At 35.0% G+C, this 18,343-nt stretch overlaps 3 protein-coding genes and 1 long non-coding RNA gene across 11 annotated transcripts; 3 read left to right on the forward strand and 1 right to left on the reverse strand.

The window, feature by feature from the left end:
* Window positions 1–1,509: 1,509 nt before the first annotated feature.
* LOC112790251 (uncharacterized) lies at window positions 1,510–5,355 on the forward strand. Its single transcript, XM_025832561.3, has 6 exons — window positions 1,510–1,809; window positions 1,959–2,091; window positions 2,286–2,389; window positions 2,982–3,126; window positions 3,236–3,376; window positions 3,500–5,355. Exons 1-6 carry the CDS (start codon window positions 1,769–1,771, stop codon window positions 5,036–5,038), a joined length of 2,103 nt encoding a protein of 700 aa, XP_025688346.1. The 5' UTR covers window positions 1,510–1,768; the 3' UTR covers window positions 5,039–5,355.
* A 387-nt stretch (window positions 5,356–5,742) lies between these two features.
* LOC112790252 (uncharacterized) lies at window positions 5,743–7,021 on the forward strand. Its single transcript, XM_025832563.3, has one exon. It carries the CDS (start codon window positions 5,879–5,881, stop codon window positions 6,704–6,706), a length of 828 nt encoding a protein of 275 aa, XP_025688348.1. The 5' UTR covers window positions 5,743–5,878; the 3' UTR covers window positions 6,707–7,021.
* A 361-nt stretch (window positions 7,022–7,382) lies between these two features.
* LOC112790253 (ras-related protein Rab5) lies at window positions 7,383–10,235 on the reverse strand. Of its 3 annotated transcripts, none has more exons than XM_025832565.3 (7): window positions 9,939–10,235; window positions 9,498–9,575; window positions 9,070–9,237; window positions 8,045–8,093; window positions 7,891–7,964; window positions 7,695–7,788; window positions 7,383–7,607 (listed from the first exon to the last, which is right to left on the reverse strand). In XM_025832565.3, the coding sequence occupies exons 1-7, from the start codon at window positions 9,975–9,977 to the stop codon at window positions 7,507–7,509; spliced, it is 603 nt and encodes a 200-aa protein (XP_025688350.1). In that variant the 5' UTR covers window positions 9,978–10,235; the 3' UTR covers window positions 7,383–7,506. The 3 variants fall into 3 exon arrangements, with proteins under 3 accessions (XP_025688350.1, XP_029152842.1, XP_025688352.1); XM_029297009.2 differs by having other exon boundaries at window positions 9,935–10,234; XM_025832567.3 differs by having other exon boundaries at window positions 9,913–10,221.
* Window positions 10,236–13,026: 2,791 nt separating this feature from the next.
* Window positions 13,027–17,604, forward strand: LOC112790254 (uncharacterized). 6 transcript variants are annotated; one of them, XR_011879769.1, is made up of 8 exons: window positions 13,027–13,258; window positions 13,416–13,488; window positions 14,190–14,237; window positions 14,362–14,697; window positions 15,226–15,317; window positions 15,530–15,617; window positions 16,519–16,611; window positions 17,371–17,604. It is a non-coding gene; the product is annotated as an uncharacterized lncRNA (long non-coding RNA). The 6 variants fall into 6 exon arrangements; XR_003196558.3 differs by lacking the exon at window positions 17,371–17,604 and having other exon boundaries at window positions 16,519–16,832; XR_011879767.1 differs by lacking the exon at window positions 13,027–13,258 and having other exon boundaries at window positions 13,340–13,488.
* The last annotated feature ends 739 nt before the right edge of the window (window positions 17,605–18,343 follow it).

The following is an 18,343-nucleotide window of genomic DNA, read 5'->3' on the forward strand; positions in this document are numbered from 1 at the left end:
TTGTTAGTTTATGTGGACGATATTGTAATTACCAAAAATTCGTTATCTAAAATAGCCAATATCAAACATATTTTAGATAAGAATTTTTGGATTAAAGATTTGGGTACATTAAAATATTTTTTAGGAATTGAAGTTGCACACTCTGTAAAAAAGATCTATTTATCTCAGCAAAAATATTGTCTCGATTTAATATCTAATTCTAATTTGTTAGGTGCGAAATTTACTTTTGTGCTAATGGATAGTGCTACTAAATTATATCAAGACAACAACCCTCTTATGGATTATCCTTTTATTTACCGTCATCTTATCAGTCGTCTCATCTATCTGACCACAACTCGTCCTGACATCATGTATGCCACACAACAATTTAGCCAGTTCATGGCCTCCCCTACTAAGAATCATTATGATGCTATCATTTGGGTTCTTAGATACCTCAAGGGTAGTCCTGGAAAGGACCTTGTCTTCTTCAGAAGTACTTTTCTTCAGATTTCTAGGTTCAGCAATTCTGATTGGGTTGGTTGTTTGTTTGAACACTCATCGTTCTCTAACTGGTCATTGTTTCGTCATGGGGGATTTGTTGGTTAGTTGAAAAGTCAAGAAACAAAATACTGTGACACGTTCTTCTACTGAAGCAGAGTATCGTGCTTTGGCCAGCACTACATGTGAGCTGCAATGGATTACTCTTCACACTATTTATGAGTGTCCTTTAATTCTTTATTGTGATAATCGCAACGTACTTCATATGGCAGCAAATCCAGTCTTTCATGAACAAACCAAACAATTAGAGGTTGATTGTCATATAGTACGTCAAAAAGCCTAACACAGTGTCATGAAACTTCTTCCCATCAATTTTTTTCGTCAATGAGAATATACTTACTAAACTCTTATCTCCTCAACCATTTTATCAGAATTTATCCAAGTTGGAGATTATTGACACATTCCATCCATCGGCTTACGAAAATATATTGAAGCATAAGCAGTAATTAGTAAAATATGATCAGCTCATATTAAAATAATTCTGATCAGCTCATATTAAAATATTATTAGAGTTGTTAGTAGTTGAAAATTAGATTAATTGTGATTAATAGTTAATAAATAAATATTTATGAGATTAGTTTGTAGTATCTCTCTATATAACTTAATTCTTGTATCATGTAAAATATGACTTCAATAATATTTCATTTCTTTTAATACTATTTTTATTTTATTGTTAATTTTAGAGGTCAAAAGGGTAATTTAATGTTTAATATGCAAGAAACTTCAGCTTTTGCTTACCCCCGGATGAGGCTACAGTAAATATGCCGTTAATTGTTGAAACTTGAAACCATAATCACAACGGCTCTTAAGCCACTTAGTCCCTTTCTGTCCCCACTCAATGGCGCTTCCTTCATGAATTATTCTTATGCCATCCAGCTCAGCATACACTCCCAACTCACTTTGCATCCTCATCGTTCATCGCTTTCCCACCTGATGTTTCTTTTTATCCAAATCTGAATGACCGAAACTACCCTTGCAACGTTCACATTTTGCTTCGTCATAATCGCAAAAACCAGAGGCCATTATGGGCGTAATTTGGAAATTCATATCCTCATTTTTAAATGAAATATAATATTTCTTTTTCTGTCTCATCGAGTCATCGTCCTCTTCTTCCACTTCAGCATAGTGCTCTGTGTTTTTACTCTTAGTCAATGGTGAATCTCGCATTTTGAGCTACCGAGTCCAGCAGACAAACTCACCGAGTCAAACCACCGAGTGGAGATCTAGCAGCATGTTGGACGGTCTACTTGGCAGAGGCTTTGCCGCTAAATGGTTCGCACTTCTTTTCTTTGATTTGTGCCTATGTATATTTCATTTTCCGGTTGATTGTTGTTATCTGATCAAGAAAGTGTTGAAGGATTTGACAATGCGGATTTACTGAATGTAATTCGCGGTTTCTCTTATTCTGTTTGCGTTTTCAGCAAATCGCTGATCAAACTCACCAAGAGTCGGATCGATGTGATACGAAGGAAGAGAAGAGCGACCGAGAAGTTTCTGAAGAAAGATATGGCTGATCTGCTCACGAACGGTCTCGATATCAATGCCTATGGAAGAGTAATGCTTCCTTTGTTCTGTATTTTAGAGCAATCTTAGGTCTCGTTTATTTTGGATTCTTTGAGTAGGTTATCCTGTGGATCGATGTGATAACCTGTTTGCAATTGTGTCAAGGATGGCCTTTGTTTTGTTCTCTTGCATCATCATGAAGTTTTCTCAATTTAAGTATTGTCTCGCTTGCGAGGTGGTTACAGGCTGAGGGACTGTTGGTTGAGCTAACACTGTCATCTTGTTATGATTTTGTTGAGCAATCCTGCGAGTTTGTATTGAAGCACCTCTCAGTCATGCACAAACTGAGGTATGATCTTTCTCTTAATGATTTCTTCTCGCTGTTAATGTTGATTCATCGGATTTCAGCTGCATCAATGATTTCTCTTTGCTTCATCATATCTCAACAAACATAAATGTAGGAATTGCATTATTTTTATGGAAATATTTCAAGTTCTGTCCATGCCATTCTGAAAAGAAAAAAGTCGCTTTAATTGTCATCAACACAAAAAACTCGACTCTAAACCATAAGTATCTGTGACTGCATCAACCGAATATAACTCTGGCCTTTGTGCATGCAGTTTTTCTGTGTTGGACACGAATGTAATCATATAAGTTGGTGTGTTGCTTAACAATACATGTGGTGAATACTGATTACAATCAACTTACGCATTATTGCCTTGGGAAGGTGGTGTTGTTGGAAATAGTTTCTCGGCAATGCTGATGTTGAATTTAATGTTTTCTTTTATTTGTCTATCTATTATAGTTACCGACTGAGATGAATTGCTTGGATAGTTACAGTGCCACATATATCCCTGAATTCTTATAGTTCAGTAGGTGTTTCAAAATTATCATTAACTTCAGAACTTGATAGTCTAGATAACTGCTTCCATTTCTTTCAGTGGGTGCCCTGAGGAATGTAGGGATGCGGTAGCATCTCTGATGTTTGCTGCTGCGAGATTTTCCGATTTACCAGAGTTACGGGACCTTAGGCAAATGTTTCAGGAGAGATATGGGAATTCCATAGAATGTTATGTCAATCAGGAGGTGACCATTCATAATTTTATCCTTATTAGAACATTATTTATGAATGACTCATTCAGTCGTTCCTAGTTTTCTGCAGTCTGCACTGACTCACTAAATTTCTCATTATTAGTTTGCTGCAAATTTGAATTTTAAGTCTTCAACATTGGAGAAGAAGGTCTGCTTGATGCAACGGATTGCATCTGAGTTTTCAATAAAGTGGGACTCCAAGGATTTTGAGCAGAGGATGTCAAAGTCTTATGCTTTTCAACAGGTGCTGTCTTCAAAATTTCCTTCATCATAGCCTCTTTATCAAATTGAATGCTTTGCGAATTCTTAAATTTTTTAGAATGTCTCTAAAATTCTTATATTTTTCTTATATAAATTACTTGCACAGGGTCATGATACTCGTATGTCTAACCCTTTGACTGATAACAATATACCATCACATGCCAAGTGTGCTACCACAACAGGAGTCAAGCGTGATACTCTGTTCGACAAAAGTCCTGACCATCCAAACAAGGCGTACAGATTTCAGAATGGTATGGAAGCTGTTGTCCTAAACAGAGATGATGGTGGTCTTCAGTTCAGATCCACACACCCTGAAAATGGATTCAAGCCACTAAATGCTGTTGAAGTAATTCAAAAAAGGGACGTCCATGATAATCCATTAACAGTAAGGCATAATAATAATTGGAAGGAGAATAGTATGCTAAAACCAAATCAGCATTCATCACAGAAGAAACCAGTGGAACAATTTGAAGGTGGTTCCATGCTGCAAGACAATTCATTCGCCACAAGACAGGATACTACTAAGAGAAGTGATAGAGGAGGTTATCGGAAGGAGGGTAGCATGCCAAAATCTATTGGGGATTCATTACAAGAGAAAACAGTGAGACAATTTGAAGATGCTTCTAAGCTGCATGACAGTTGTGGGGATACCACCCATCTTAGAGAAAACCATGACTCTACAACTGCTAGAAAATCACCTAGTCGTCTAGGAATGCGATTTAAGAGTAATGTAGATGAGCCATTTGCTGCTAATGATGTTACCATGCCTGATACTGATAACTTGTACAGAGAAGTTCAAAAGGATGAAACTCCTAAGCAGAAGCGCTACTACAGTAATGCCATTCCACCACCATATGTCAAACCTAAATCCAAACAGCAGAACAGCATATTTGGAGTAAATATGTCTTCAAATATTGACAGTGATGGTACCTCTATATATCTTTCAGCGCATGATAGGCCTGACACTGCCTCTACATCAGAGAGGATTCAAATAGGTTGGGAGGATGATGATCCTGACCAGCATTGGCAAGCCAATAGGCACAAGAGACCAAGTAAACAGAGTCATGAAGAAGGGTATTATGTTTGTGAAGATGCTAATGAAGCCTCTGTGTTGAAACCAAAATCCACGAGGCGGAAGCACTTAAGATCTCGATCCAGTCACACTGATGCTAAAAATGAAGATACTGGACCAAGGAGAAAATCGAGGAGCAGAAGCAGGAGACGAGGTGAATCAAGGCATGGCCTGCAAACTTTGTTGGATGATGAGCGATATCAAAATGCTGAAGAGGAAAGGTTAATAGACAAATTATTGATCCATTATAGCAAAAAACCATCGATCATTGTACCTGAGAAACTAAGAAGAAATTCTAAAAACAGTCATCCGCCCGAAATGGATCACACAACCAGGGAATTTCTACAGAATGAAAGGCAGGATGGATCTAATAAGTCACAAGAGATGGCTACTTATCCTCCACGATCAGTTTCCCTTCCTCGTGAACAAACTAGAGCGGTGGAAACTAAGAAAGTATATACTCGAGCTGCTACATTTCAGCCAGATAGATCTGAAGGAACTCGGCATGTACATCCCAAGTTACCGGACTATGATGATTTAGCAGCTAGGTTTGCAGCCTTGAGAGGAAGATGAAGAATGAAATTATAGTAACGATCAATGAATGAATGCTCCATCTTTCCTAAACTAATTGGAGATCGTCACGCTTTAATCTCACATAGTGTTTGTACTTGGCATGATTCAAGATTGCACGGTCGCGCTTTAATATCTTCCTTAGAATTGTCTACTGATGGTCCCATTTGTATCGGTTGACGTAATATTGTATAGGTTGCACGCGACGTTACTTCAAGTTTTGCCATTTATGATTGTATTAGTGTCTAACAAAAATTGATGGTCTTCCTATTTTCTTCGGGTTGACATCTGGTACAATAAAAGAAGTTGAATATGATGCATTGGCAGAGGGCTCTTACATCTCTTTACTCTTTTTCCCCACACCTCAGACCATAAAATGCTATGGAATCTTACAAAGGTCAAATTTATTTTATCAATTCTAATGAGGAATACCTTTGCGAAAATGCTGAATTTCTCTCGAGAGTTGAGAACGACTGAACGAGGGATGGTGTTCACTGTGGATGAATGCAACTATGCAAAGGTGTTAACTTTATAGCATAGCTGTTAGAGGAGTTAACAGTAATTTGACGACGGACAAATCTGACCTTGTTGAGTGTCAGAACTCAGAACCCAACTCAGAACTCTCTTACCCAAGCTGTTGTGTTCCCTAGGGACCATTTACCCTTTCTAAGATTCGCTTGCGCATGTCCATGTCCAATCTCTATTCATCTCTATGTCAAGGTGGGTAAAGTACTGTTTCCCGCCAAAACAAAGGTGCTTGCTTCTTCCCAACCTTTACCTTGTCCTTATTAGCCTGCCCTCCTTTGCCGCCGCATTCTAAACAAAGAGACAGAACCCAAAGAGATGACGGGGACATCCAAAGTGATAATGGGTGCAACCTTGGTTATGGTTGTTATCCTTGCCGTTGTGCTTTCCCTTATACTTGTCCTCCTTGCTGAGCTCTATTGTTCTCTCTTACTCCGCCGGCGCCACCACAGAAAAACCGACTCCAACGCCATCCCCATCGCCGCCACCCAAACAACCACCACCACAGACAATGCTGCTTCAGCTTCACACCCACAACACCACCTTCCTCCACCACCTCCACCTCCGCCTCCAGCTCCTCATTTCAGGAGCATTTATGCTCAGGGAGTTCTCCAAGCCCCAAGTAGCTTCCTTTTACCAGCAGTTGTTGTTGGTTGCGATGATCAAGACATAGTTGGACCAAAGAAGCTTCATTCTGTGCTTCAAATCCAAACCCAAGAACCCAATGCGAGCCCTCCTCAAGTTGGAGCTCTCTCTTCATCTTCTTCATTCATATCGAAACCACCACAAAAGGCAAACCAAGAAGACCCACTTGAAGATGGGGAACCCCACCTTGTGTACATTTCAAATCCCATTTATGAGACAAGCGGGGCAGACACCCCATTTGAGACACCAGAGAGCTCACCATCGCATTTAGAGAGAAATGGAACCGGTTCTTCTGAGGAAGACGATGAAGCAGCTCCTCCATATACACCACCTTTGACCCCAATGAAGAAGCTCCCTCCTGCTGAAGCTGGGTCTGCTTCTGTATCTCTATCTCTGAGAGATGCAAGGTCATTGGACACTTCAGGCAGCGATTCTCGCAGCATTAACAATGATCCCTCTTCGTCATCCTCCGCTTCCCCTTGCACTTCCCCATCTTGGTAATCAACTCTCCTCCATCAATGACGTAGAAAGCTTCATTCTCTTTTTAATGTTGTGAATGCATGTATATTAATTAATATTATTAGTGAGCACTGAGCAGGCAGGCAGGGTCTTTTGTCCTAATTAGCGAGTGAGAGAAGAAGCTACGAGTAATTTTGTTTCATAACTGTCACTCATGGCGTCTCTCTCTCTCTCTCTCTCTCTCACTCTCAGCTTCTTTTTTGTTAGCCTTTGATTGATTGCTTTCTTGCTTCTTACCATTGGAAATGGACGGTTTGTTGCTTTCCCATTATTACTCCTCCTACTTTTGCATTCTTAGTTAATATTTCATTCCATATTTTTATACGTTGTAAAATTAGACTGACTCCGCTAAATAAATGCTAATGGAAAAGAGTGCTACTATATATTAGGACTATTTAAAAAAAAAAAAAGTACTGTTTGAGCTTTTTGATATGATAAATGAGTTTGGCAATTTTGTGGGCATGGACAAATAAATAATTAGAATAAACAGAGACAACGCAGGGACAGCCTTAGTTCTTACTCCTGTGCAATAAGGACAAGAATGGTTGTTGGTGCTGGAACTCCATTAGGCAAGAAGTTTCATTTAACGGCCTCACGGTCTTATTATTAAACACGGTAAATCAGCTTTAGATAAAGAAAAATAAATTATTGCATGCGGTTTGGGCGTTACTTTGTAGGTTTGTTTCTTTATTCATCCATCTTAAAAGTAGGAAAATACCAAGTTAGAAGCTTCTGGAATACAAATGAAATGCAGATTCAACTTATATTGATAATAGCATTAACTAAACACAGCAAAACAAGCTTCTTCTTCTGGTTTCTTGAGGTATGCTATGCAGCTTGATTCCGGTTTGGCGTGAAGGGTTTGCTTTTGCCAATCTCTTTGCTGCAAAAAGAAAAGGAAAGAAACACACACATTCGATCACTCATCCAGATTTATTTGATGGTAGAGTTAGAGATTAACACCGCCTACCTATTTCATAGAAGAGCTCGTTCACATTCTGTGCAGTTTTTGCTGAGGTTTCAAGAAAAGACAATCCATTTTCTTTCGCATATTCTTCACCCTCCTGCATATACATGAAACAAATATCCCGTTTTCACCACCAAAAACCTAATTCTTTCATTAAATTTGCACATGTAATGTAAGCATATATATCAAAAAGAAATACCTCATTTGCAACCTTTCTCTCCGCTCCCAAATCAGCCTTGTTAGCCACCAAAAACATTATCAAACTCGGATTTGCTGATCACATGGTTTATCAGATAAATTGAGTTAGAATCCTAGTTACTCGCTACTCATTTATGAGATATAGACAAACTTACCATGTCGTTGCACTTGTTGAACCCACTTCTTTGCTCGCGCAAAAGATTCCTGGTTATACAATGCATCACTTACAAATCAATAATCACGTTTGTTTTATTTTCTGTGCGGAAAAGTGCTAAATTGATATCCTACGTTTGGACGTAATCCTGTTTTGGTCCTTTAAGGTTTAAAGTGTCTTATTTGAATCTAAAAAAGTTTCATTTTAGCTTTAATGTAGTCTCATCATAAGGTCAAAGTTAAATAATTAACGGAATATTCTACCTGACATACAAAAACAAGGTCTATAATTTAGAGAACAAGTCCAAGCTCAAAAAACATAAAATCAAGTGTGAATACATCAATATATTTATTTATATAGAAAATTTTTTATTTAAATTGTAAGAAAAATAATAAATAAATGTATTTGATGCATCCACGATTGATCTTGTGTCTTTGGAACTTGTACTTGTTCTCCGAATTATCGACCTTGTTCTTATACTGCTGCTTTGTAGGACATTTCGTTAATTATTTAACTTTGACCTCACAGTGGTGAGACTACATTAAAGCTAAATGAACTTTTTATTCAAATATGACACTTTAAACCTTAAAGACCAAAATAAAATTACGCCTAAACGTAGGACACCAATGCAGTACTTTACCTTTTTTCATGCACGGCTCCTCATGTATGGACCTTACTCTTTTTTTTTTCCCTAAAAACAATGTGGATATTTTTGCTTCGCCTAATTTCCATGAACATCAGCTTTTACATGTGAAGACTAGTTTTCTACAAAAATGTTTTATTTTTATTCTAACATATAAAAACACTTGGAAATTATGAGAATTTCTGATCCAAAAAAAATTTTTTTTTGAGACTTATAGCCATATAGGCTTTTATCCTTGAAACAACTGTGAAGTTTACTTATATAGACATGAATTCAAGAGGTTCATTTAAGGATCATTTGGGTAAGAAACCATGAAATGATACAAGCGAATATTGAAACAAGTGATTAGTGATGAGAAGATTAATAGAGTTAGTAGTTAGTACCATGCTTGTAATGTCATAGATAACAATGGCAGCAGCAGCACCACGATAGTACATAGGGGCCAAACTATGGTAACGTTCCTGCCCTGCTGTATCCCATATATCAAATTTGACAGTGGCTTCGTTCAAAGACAAAACCTGAGTGAAGAACGCTGCCCCAATTGTTGATTCCTGCACCCTTCCACATAGAATAAGGTTAATCCATTCCCAACACCAATAGCCATATAATATATTAAGAAGAGGAGTGTTAGGAGCACAGCAACTTTTGTGTTTTGTAACCATCAATTGGCTATCAGTAGTGTTTTTAATGGTGTGAGATTATATTCAATAGTAGAAGATCACTCACTTTTTTTTATGGTTAAATGATGGCCACAAAACACAAAAGTTACTAGCTCCCTAGTCATTAAAAAAATGCAATAACTAAGAGTAACCTGGTACTCAGAAAATTGGCCTTTCACAAATCTAAGAACCAAACTTGTCTTCCCTGCTCCCATGTCCCCAAGAAGTACCTGCCAGATCATTAATCATTATTCATCGCCTGATTATTCAGGCTTGCCTCTTTTTCTAATGATATTGATGAAAGTATATAACATAAATGGTCCAAGATATATGTATACAAGGAGCTACTAGAGGACATTGCAAATGAGTAGATCAAAGCCAACGTGTGTCACATGATCAAATATTACTATGGTTGCACATCAAAACTTGTGATAGATTTTGCACAAGGACTTAGTAAAATTCAAATTATTTATATTACAAGCTATCTGCTTCTATCAATCCACTATAATTACTTAATTAATAATAATATGCAAAACAAATATAGATCTATTTATTGAAAGGAGTTACCCTTATTTAAGTGAAGACATACCCACCAGTTTGGCTTGTAAACGCTTGTTTCCAGTCCTTGCCATGGCTTAGAGCTAATCAATGAAAAAAGGTGGACAAAATTTCCACAGATTATTGAAAAGCGAACCTAGAAAAAGGCAATGATATGTTCCAGAAAAAGAGCTAGGGAAGAATAAGAGAGGATGATTAGTGCTAATGCCAAAGAGAAACAAATAAAGGGGTAACCGAAGCAAAGACAAATTGAAAAGAATGGTAGATTTAGTTGGACTGGTTGTTATGCTGATTTCTTCTCTATTTATGTAATGAGAAATGTATGACTCACTAATGAGTTGTTCCATTACCTTGACATCTTATCAACACACCAAAATGCAATCCCTTTTCTTCATGAGTCATAATCCATTCAAATTATTACTTTTGGCAACTATCATCGTCTTTTCTCCTCCATAATATTATTCAACCACACACACATAAGTGATCAAAAAATACTTGAGAACAGAGAGGTTTGAAAATTAGGATTTTCGTCTTTAAGCTTAGCGCACATAAATAAGAAAATATTTTAAGGACATATGTTTGTCAATAATTAATAAAGGTTAGTGCTGCCTGGATTCACTAGAGCGAAAAAAGCATCTAGCGAGTATATCGTACTTGCATTATGAATTTAGGATTATGGTATTTTTGAATTAGAAATGGTAGAGAGCCAGTAGAATTTATTACTCAAAAGTTAGTCACTAATATTTAAAAGTATGTTACTCGATTGCAAAACTAAAAAATTGGACTAAGGGTTTTTTTTTTTTTTTATTGGTCGGTGGATTGGACAACCCCCAATCCTAGGTACACAACACACCCACACACTCCTCACATATTTTCACAATTTTTTCTCAATTGTATTCTCTAGAATTTGAACCCTAGACTTTGAGATGAGGAGGGGGGAGACATGCCACTAGAGCCAAGGCTCATTGGCGACTAAGGGTTAAAAGTGTTGTTCAAAAATCCTAATTTTGCTAATTCTTGAGTTTTTCTCTTTTAGAATCTTATGAATTTTTTAAGCTCTTTGGGCCAACTCTAAATAAGACTCGGCGAATTAGTTCCATGTTGGATCAAATTAAGTCTTTATTATTAGACCCCACTACCAAAAAAATCTTTACTATTAGGCCCAAGATTATAATCTAGGAACGATATAACTTTTTTTTCTTCTTAGCTAGAATCACATTAATCACAAGTCTAATTAGCTACTATAGGTTAATTGTTAAGTCTTTCAAATTTTAAATTTTAAGATGACATAATCAAATACAACTTGTTCTTGTGTTGATAAGTTCTTCATTATTGTATAACTCGTTCTGGACGAAGTCAAATTTGCTTCTTTCTTAGCGGATGATGTATATTTTGGTAATAAAAAAATATAGAAGGTGCAGATTTTTGTAAAAGATACTTCAATGCTAAAATTAATATATAAGTGTATATTTCAATGGCAACATCACCATATGAAGTAAAAAAGCATATATTCTTTCGGAATTCTAATGTTATCGAACTAGGAATAAAATAGTCATAATGAGGATGATGATGATGATTTTATTAGTTATCATTTAGAGAAAAGTCAATTCATCAACAAAATACGCAGTTTGTCAACTGCCAACTACGATACGTACATATACGCTAATATACAAAGTCTGATTAGCCTTTTGTAACAAAGATTAAAATAATGTGCGCATATTCACTCGATTGAAGCCAAGGCGCTTTGTCTCTTTTTTTTTTCGCTAAATTATTTTGCAAGTTTTGTTCTTCGATTCAAATTCACATACATTTTCTGTCTCCTACTTTTTCCTATCTCTTTCATCTCCACTCATTCTTTTCCATCAACTTCACTTCTCTATTCTCAAATTTCAAATTTCGCCAGCCAAATCACTTCTTCTTAGATCATCCTACCCTTTTCACTTCATTAAAATTTTCTGATCTCTTCCTGAATTTTACTTCTATACAGTTCAATTTCACTCCCCTTTTATTCTCCTGTTACCACCCAAGACCCTCCCTTCTCTCCTACTCTCTTCTTCCCATTTTTCTTTTCCTAGAAGACTCCACAAGTCACTGCCATTCACTAGAGATTTCAAGAAAGAGAAGAGTCTACCTGCAAAAAGTCTTAAGTTCTCCACGAGTCGTGCATTGTACCCACAGATTAGGATCTAAAGTTAATATTAAAATATAGAATAATTTACACATATAATTTAAATAAAGATTAAAATTACACAAATATCCTAAACTAAATTTAATTACATGCATATTTTATTTGACTTTTTATGTAAATTGAATCAAATAAATTCGATGTATATTCTTTTTTCAACATAAATCAAATCAATTGGATTCGATTTACACTATGTTGAAAGCACATGGTAAATCAAAATTATTAAACTCTATTTATACGATATTGGTGGTAGCACATGGTAAATCGAATTCATTGAATTCGATTTATCCTACATATATAACCCATAGTAAATCGAATATATTGAATTCGATTTATAGACATGCAAGGTAAATCGAATCAAATATATTTGAATTACAAGGAGACGCCATCAATATAAATCAAAATCAATTGATTTGATTTAGTGTTGGTATTTTCTATATAAGAATTTGAATTAAGTTGATACGATTTACAGCTATATTTTATCCCTTCCACCATACCCTATGCGAGAGAGAATTCCTAGACCACAAAATGATAAGGTTCAAAACTGTAGATATGGATGACGACTCAAATCGTATCTATCGGTTGGATGGAATTGTCCATATTGCTGGTAGCATCAATAAAGAAGTTAATACTTAATAGATAAAATTTCTGTTCTTCAAGTTAGAGTAGAAATGTTAGCAATACTGATTAACATAGAATATTTGATTAGAAATATTAGTTAAAGTAGTAGTGATTAGAAGTTTTGTTAGAATTTTCACTACAAAAAAAAAAAGGTTTAAAATGGCATTAATAAAATGGCGGTTTTATAAATCTGCCATAATATTCGGATATAATGGCATAATCTGTTATTGCCGTAATGAGTTTGTGCAAAATGGCGGTTTTCAATGATTATGGCGGTTTAAAACCGCCCTTATCTGGGGCCATGATTTTAAATACCCACACACTATCTGATTCCAACCCTAATTGAAGAAATAATGCGCTGTCGCATACACTGTTTCTGTAAGGATCTACTCCGGCGCGATCTGCTTCAGCGACAACTCTCTCCACCAAGGATCTCCTCAGCCGCGTTCTCCTCCGACTAGAATCTCCTCACCGTTCACCGCCATCGTTCATCTCCTCGCCGCTGCCTTCAATGAGCTTCTACGATCTTGTTCTGGCTTCGATCTAAAGGTTAGCCATCGCCACTCATCTCCTTTACTGCTTCGTTTATCACCTCGCCGCCGCAAGCAACATTGTTGCTGCTTTAGCGAGTTTCGACAAATCTCTTCACTTTTGTGATTACGTCCTTGCTCTCACCGTCGAGAACTTCCTCGAGCGCCACCTCCAGACTCTCGTCTTCAATCCCAGCATGGCCAAGTCAATCCACCACGCCAGGTTCTGATCCGCCAGCGCCACATTAGGTCTTCCTTTCTTCTGTTCACTTTTTTCTGAAAGTTAGGGTTTTTAAATTCCTAATTTAATATCAATTGTTGTTTGCTTTTGCTTACTGTCAAATTAAGAATCTAATTTCCTTGATTTCTAGGCTTTTGATAAAATTTTCTAATGTTAGATTAACCTCTCTGTATAATTGCTCTTAGATATATAATATCAGTATTACTGAAGGCATAGGATCATCACAATTCCAGTTAGATCTTCTATAATTGCTCTTAGATTTTTTCACTCAAAAATCTAACCAGAATGCCTTATTAGCTTAAAAATATTTTGAAAATATTAAATTTTGTGATTATAGAAAATCTGTTCAATATAAAATTAGGCGGATAATTGCTTCTGAGCATTTTTGTTTGCTGAAGTAAGAGATCTAATGTTATGTTTTGATCTTTGATTTAGTAATTGAAAGTTGAAACACTTGCCTGATTTGCTTTCTATATGCATGTACTAATATAATTGCAAGAATGTAATTGGATCTTATGGAAAATCAATTCTACATAGCTAATAAAGTACATAAAAGATAATATAATACATTATACAAAATCGGTACATAAGGACACTATTATAATTTGATCTTTTGATGTCTGTCAGCTATGACAATTCAGATGCGTTAGTATGTACAATAAATAATGAATTTGCTAAGGCATTATTTTCATTGTTGTTTTGAACACAGAACTTGCTAAAAAAGTTCCACAAGGATCATCCAAAAGTCAGAACTCAGGTTCATCTAGAAGTCCTTTGCACCGTTCTATCTTTTCGTACAGTTATTTTTATTATCATTTGAATATATTTAAATGGAAGTTTAGGGTAACCAAATGTATTCTTCAAATCTTTTTAATGTGTAGATTAGCATTGCTGTGGCTGCATTGGCTGTGCATGTGCCTGCTGAAGATTGGGGAGATGGTGGTATAGTGAAATGGCTTAGGGACGAGATGGATTCTCATCCGGAATATATACCAGGATTCTTGGAGTTACTAACAGTTTTGCCAGAGGTCATAGTATGATATGTGTGATTATGTGTCATCTCTTCATTTTATTAATGAGACAAATGCCTAAAGTTTGAGTTACTAAGTGACAAGTTGTTATAATTTTCAAAGTTGCTGCCTTGTCGGATAGTATTTTTTCTTGGTTATCATTCAGGTTCTTGAAGCGTTTGCTTTGTGGCTTCGCCTAAAGCATGGGTACTAATTTTTGTCTACCTCTTTGCATATTGGAGTGTTCGGCTAAGTTGTTTTTATTGAATGTATTAATATATTATTCTGATCAAGATTAATTATTCAAGAACTGTTTTGTATAAATGAATCATCTGAATTGTGTAGCATATTGGAGGAAGCTTGTCAGATGAGTGCGCTTTACTGTCAAGCATTTAGTTAATTTTTTTTGGGCGATCTATAGTGTTCTCAACTATATGTATATATTTGGGTTTTTTAAAATCACAAATATATAATTGACAGTTGGCTTTTAAACAAAAGAATGTTGAATGGAATGAGTATCTCAACTTATAGGAAACAGACTTGTCAAGTGAAACTGATGGAAAGCATAGATGCATTCCACAAATGCTGTATAATTTCAGGAAGGGTTTATAAAGTTAATGAAGAATATGGGGGAGATATGTATTTAATTTGAATATTACAACTTTATTATCTTGGTTTATGTGTTTCTTTTTCCATTGGCTTTACTATTTCTCTTTAAATTTTTATTCGTTTCAGGATTCTCAGATCTGTTCTCAGTACCCATCAATTAGTTCTTACAGCATTATCAAGCTTGAATTCTGAGTTTCTTTCTGAGGCATCTGTAAATGGTATGTATGATAGCATGGAAAAATACTAATAATTTTCTATTTTTCGTAAATATTCAATTACTTTACAATTATTTATATTTATCTTTTACTTTTACAATTATTTATACGTCTTCGTTAAGCAATTGGCACATGAGAGAATCGGTTTATGTAGATTATTACTTTGTAGTTCTGTACTGATATTTCCAATTTATAATATGTCTTAAATCATGTAGCCAAAACAGGAAATTAAAGGGGATCTTGATCATGGTAAGAGGGTATTGCAGTGCTCTTAACAAAATCTAACCTGATGCCATACCCAAGGTATGTTTATTCTATTCTGTTTTCCATGGAATCAGTCATATTCTATGCTCATCTGATTTATATTATGATGATTCTGAGTGATTAAAACTAGATTCATATGCATCATGATACAGAGCAGTAGTAGTTGGTGCTTCTAAGAAAGTGCCAAAATATCGCATGTATAAAATCTTATTCTATTATATATGGAAAAATATAAAAATAAACGCTACATGTCTCAGTATTAAATTAAAGTTCACTGATTAAATTTTGCTATTAAAAAAGAAGGGCTATGTGATTGGTGGCACTTGTTTTATGGCGTCTTTGTTAATTGTTTAAGTTGTTCGTAGATGAAACATATTATATAAAATTTAGATCAAAGAAAGGTACATGACTACTTAAGATTTAAGAAGATACTAAAGCTAAATGCTACATTATTATTAGTAGTACATTTGATTAGCCCCACTAAAATAGTCAAGCACCCTAGTTCGTACAATATAAAAATACTAAGTTAAATAATATCTCTAGATTATTTACTAATGGATTATATATTAGAAGTTATTAATAATCTAATTAACCAAGCTAATAATTAAGCCTTAGCTTGCATTTACAGTTTACCATCTTGATGTTCAGCGCATTTGCTATACTTGAAAGAAATTTCAAGTTCACGATATGAATTTGTTCAATACTAGTACTTAATAAATACTATATGTATCTCATATGATGACTTGTTTCAGATTTTTTTTATTATTATAAAAGAAATGATAAATGAAAGTATTATAAAAGAGATTGGAGCTTCTCACTTTTTTTTTTCATTATTATTTAGCTGGTGGAAGAGGCATGAATTCAATTAGCAGCTTGTGTTGAAATGATAAATGAAAGTATTACTGCATTTTCACTCCATTTTCTCCTTGTGTTGCTGCAGTCAAGGATGTGGTCTTGAAATTGAACCCGCTTCTCACAAAAGAACAAGCTATTGGTTTCCGTTGCTGCTGGAGTCAAGCTCCATGTACTTAAGGCATATAATTTTCTGTCAAAACAAGCATGATAATATCACAATCCAATAGTTTAACTTAGGCAATACACAATTGAATCAATATCAATCATTCACGTTTAACTTTGTTTACACTTATACTCTGCCTTCTTCAAACCTAAACCAAACTCTATTTGATTTGTATTATGCTTCTTAGTTATAATTCACATTTTATATATACTTATTAATTATTATATTTTCAACTATTATTTTGGTGTTCCTGTGAGATCAACTAATGTTAGTAGGTTACATATAGCAGTAGCGCCTATTAACAAAATTAAATTATTTGCTTGAAACGGCTTTTAATCTATATGCACGACTTAATAAAAATATTATAACAATAATAGGTGTAACTTCAATTTAAAACCATGATTTCTGCATTAGTTTGTGCTCAGTAACAAAAAATTCTCAGCAATATTGATGCTTGTGGGGCATGAAAATATAGGGAGCAGTTTGCATGCATGGATGATGAGTTAGTTTGCTTATTTAATTGTTAATTAATGAATAAGAAGGTTATCTCACAATGATGAAGCATATGAATTTTCTTCAGAGATCAGAATTAATTAGCATATGATTTTTTTTAATTTAATGTGTATGTGAGTGTTTGAAATCTTTCTCATATTTAATTTGCTCTTATATGTGAATTTTTTTAGATGAATTCAAATTCATAAATATCCACTTATTATTAATATATGCCTTTTTCTTGTATTTTTTGTGCTCATAATAATTATATTTTTGTCGTAGAGATTGGATCAGGAGATTGAGATTCCATCACCAAAAGAGTTAGGAAGTAGATTTTCTGGAGCAAGCAACAAGGAAGCATGACCTTGTTTGATATGTTTAGACGTATATTAAGGAGTATATTAAGGATTATATGTTAAGACATATTATTAAAAAATGTTATTTTAATACTTTATTTTTGGATTATGACTTTTGGATCATGTATGAATAAAAAATCATGTTATGATGTTTGATTTATGGCTATGCCTTTTGGTTATTACGAGATTTTTAAGTGAGTTTCGAAAATATCACTTTAAATTGGTGGTTTCGATCTTATTTTAAAAAGCATAAAATTGTCATCATAATTAGATACAAACGGCAGTTAGAAACCCCTTATTTTAAATGAAAACGATGCCATTATATGCTAGTAAAAATGGCGGTTAAAAATTGCCATTTTAAACGAAAATGATGCCATTATAACCGGGTAAAAACGGCGGTTAGAAACTGCCATTTTAAACCCAAAAGATGCCATTATAACCTGGTAAAAATGGCGGTTATAATGGTAAAAATGGCGGTTAAAAACCGCCATTTTAAATGGAAATGATGCCACAACATCCTGGTAAAAACGGCGGTTATAACCGCCATTTTAAACAATTCAAAAACCGCCATTTTATACGAAAATAATGGCGGTTACAAACCGCCATTTTAACCCTCAAAAAACCGCCGTATTAACCTCTGGTAATTGTGGCGGTTTTCTGAAAACCGCCGTAATAACCAGAATGGCGCCCAGAATAACGGCGTTTCTTGGAGGCGCCATTTTCGGTAATAATGGCGATTCTAACCGCCGTAATTACCAAAAATAATCGCCGTTTTAACCCTGTTTTTTTGTAGTGTTTTAAATTATAAATATTAGTTAGAGTAGTATTAAACATGTTAGAATTGTTAAATTAGAAATGTCAGTGATAACAATAATTTAGAATTGTTTTATATTAGAGTT

The sequence above is a fragment of the Arachis hypogaea genome, chromosome 3 (assembly GCF_003086295.3).
Source record: "Arachis hypogaea cultivar Tifrunner chromosome 3, arahy.Tifrunner.gnm2.J5K5, whole genome shotgun sequence".
Classification (NCBI taxonomy): Eukaryota; Viridiplantae; Streptophyta; class Magnoliopsida; order Fabales; family Fabaceae; genus Arachis; species Arachis hypogaea.

Bases quoted from the DNA above. Each gene is read 5' to 3' on its own strand.
- LOC112790251 (XM_025832561.3), top strand. From the start codon at position 1,769: ATGTTGGACGGTCTACTTGGCAGAGGCTTTGCCGCTAAATG. The intron at 2,092-2,285 runs GTAATGCTTCCT...AGGTGGTTACAG, and splicing joins ATATCAATGCCTATGGAAGA to GCTGAGGGACTGTTGGTTGA. The intron at 2,390-2,981 runs GTATGATCTTTC...CATTTCTTTCAG, and splicing joins TCAGTCATGCACAAACTGAG to TGGGTGCCCTGAGGAATGTA.
- LOC112790252 (XM_025832563.3), top strand. From the start codon at position 5,879: ATGACGGGGACATCCAAAGTGATAATGGGTGCAACCTTGGTTATGGTT.
- LOC112790253 (XM_025832565.3), bottom strand. From the start codon at position 9,977: ATGGCAAGGACTGGAAACAAGCGTTTACAAGCCAAACTG. The intron at 9,238-9,497 runs GTTACTCTTAGT...GGAAGGGTGCAG, and splicing joins GCCAATTTTCTGAGTACCAG to GAATCAACAATTGGGGCAGC. The intron at 7,789-7,890 runs GTATTTCTTTTT...ATGTATATGCAG, and splicing joins AGAGAAAGGTTGCAAATGAG to GAGGGTGAAGAATATGCGAA.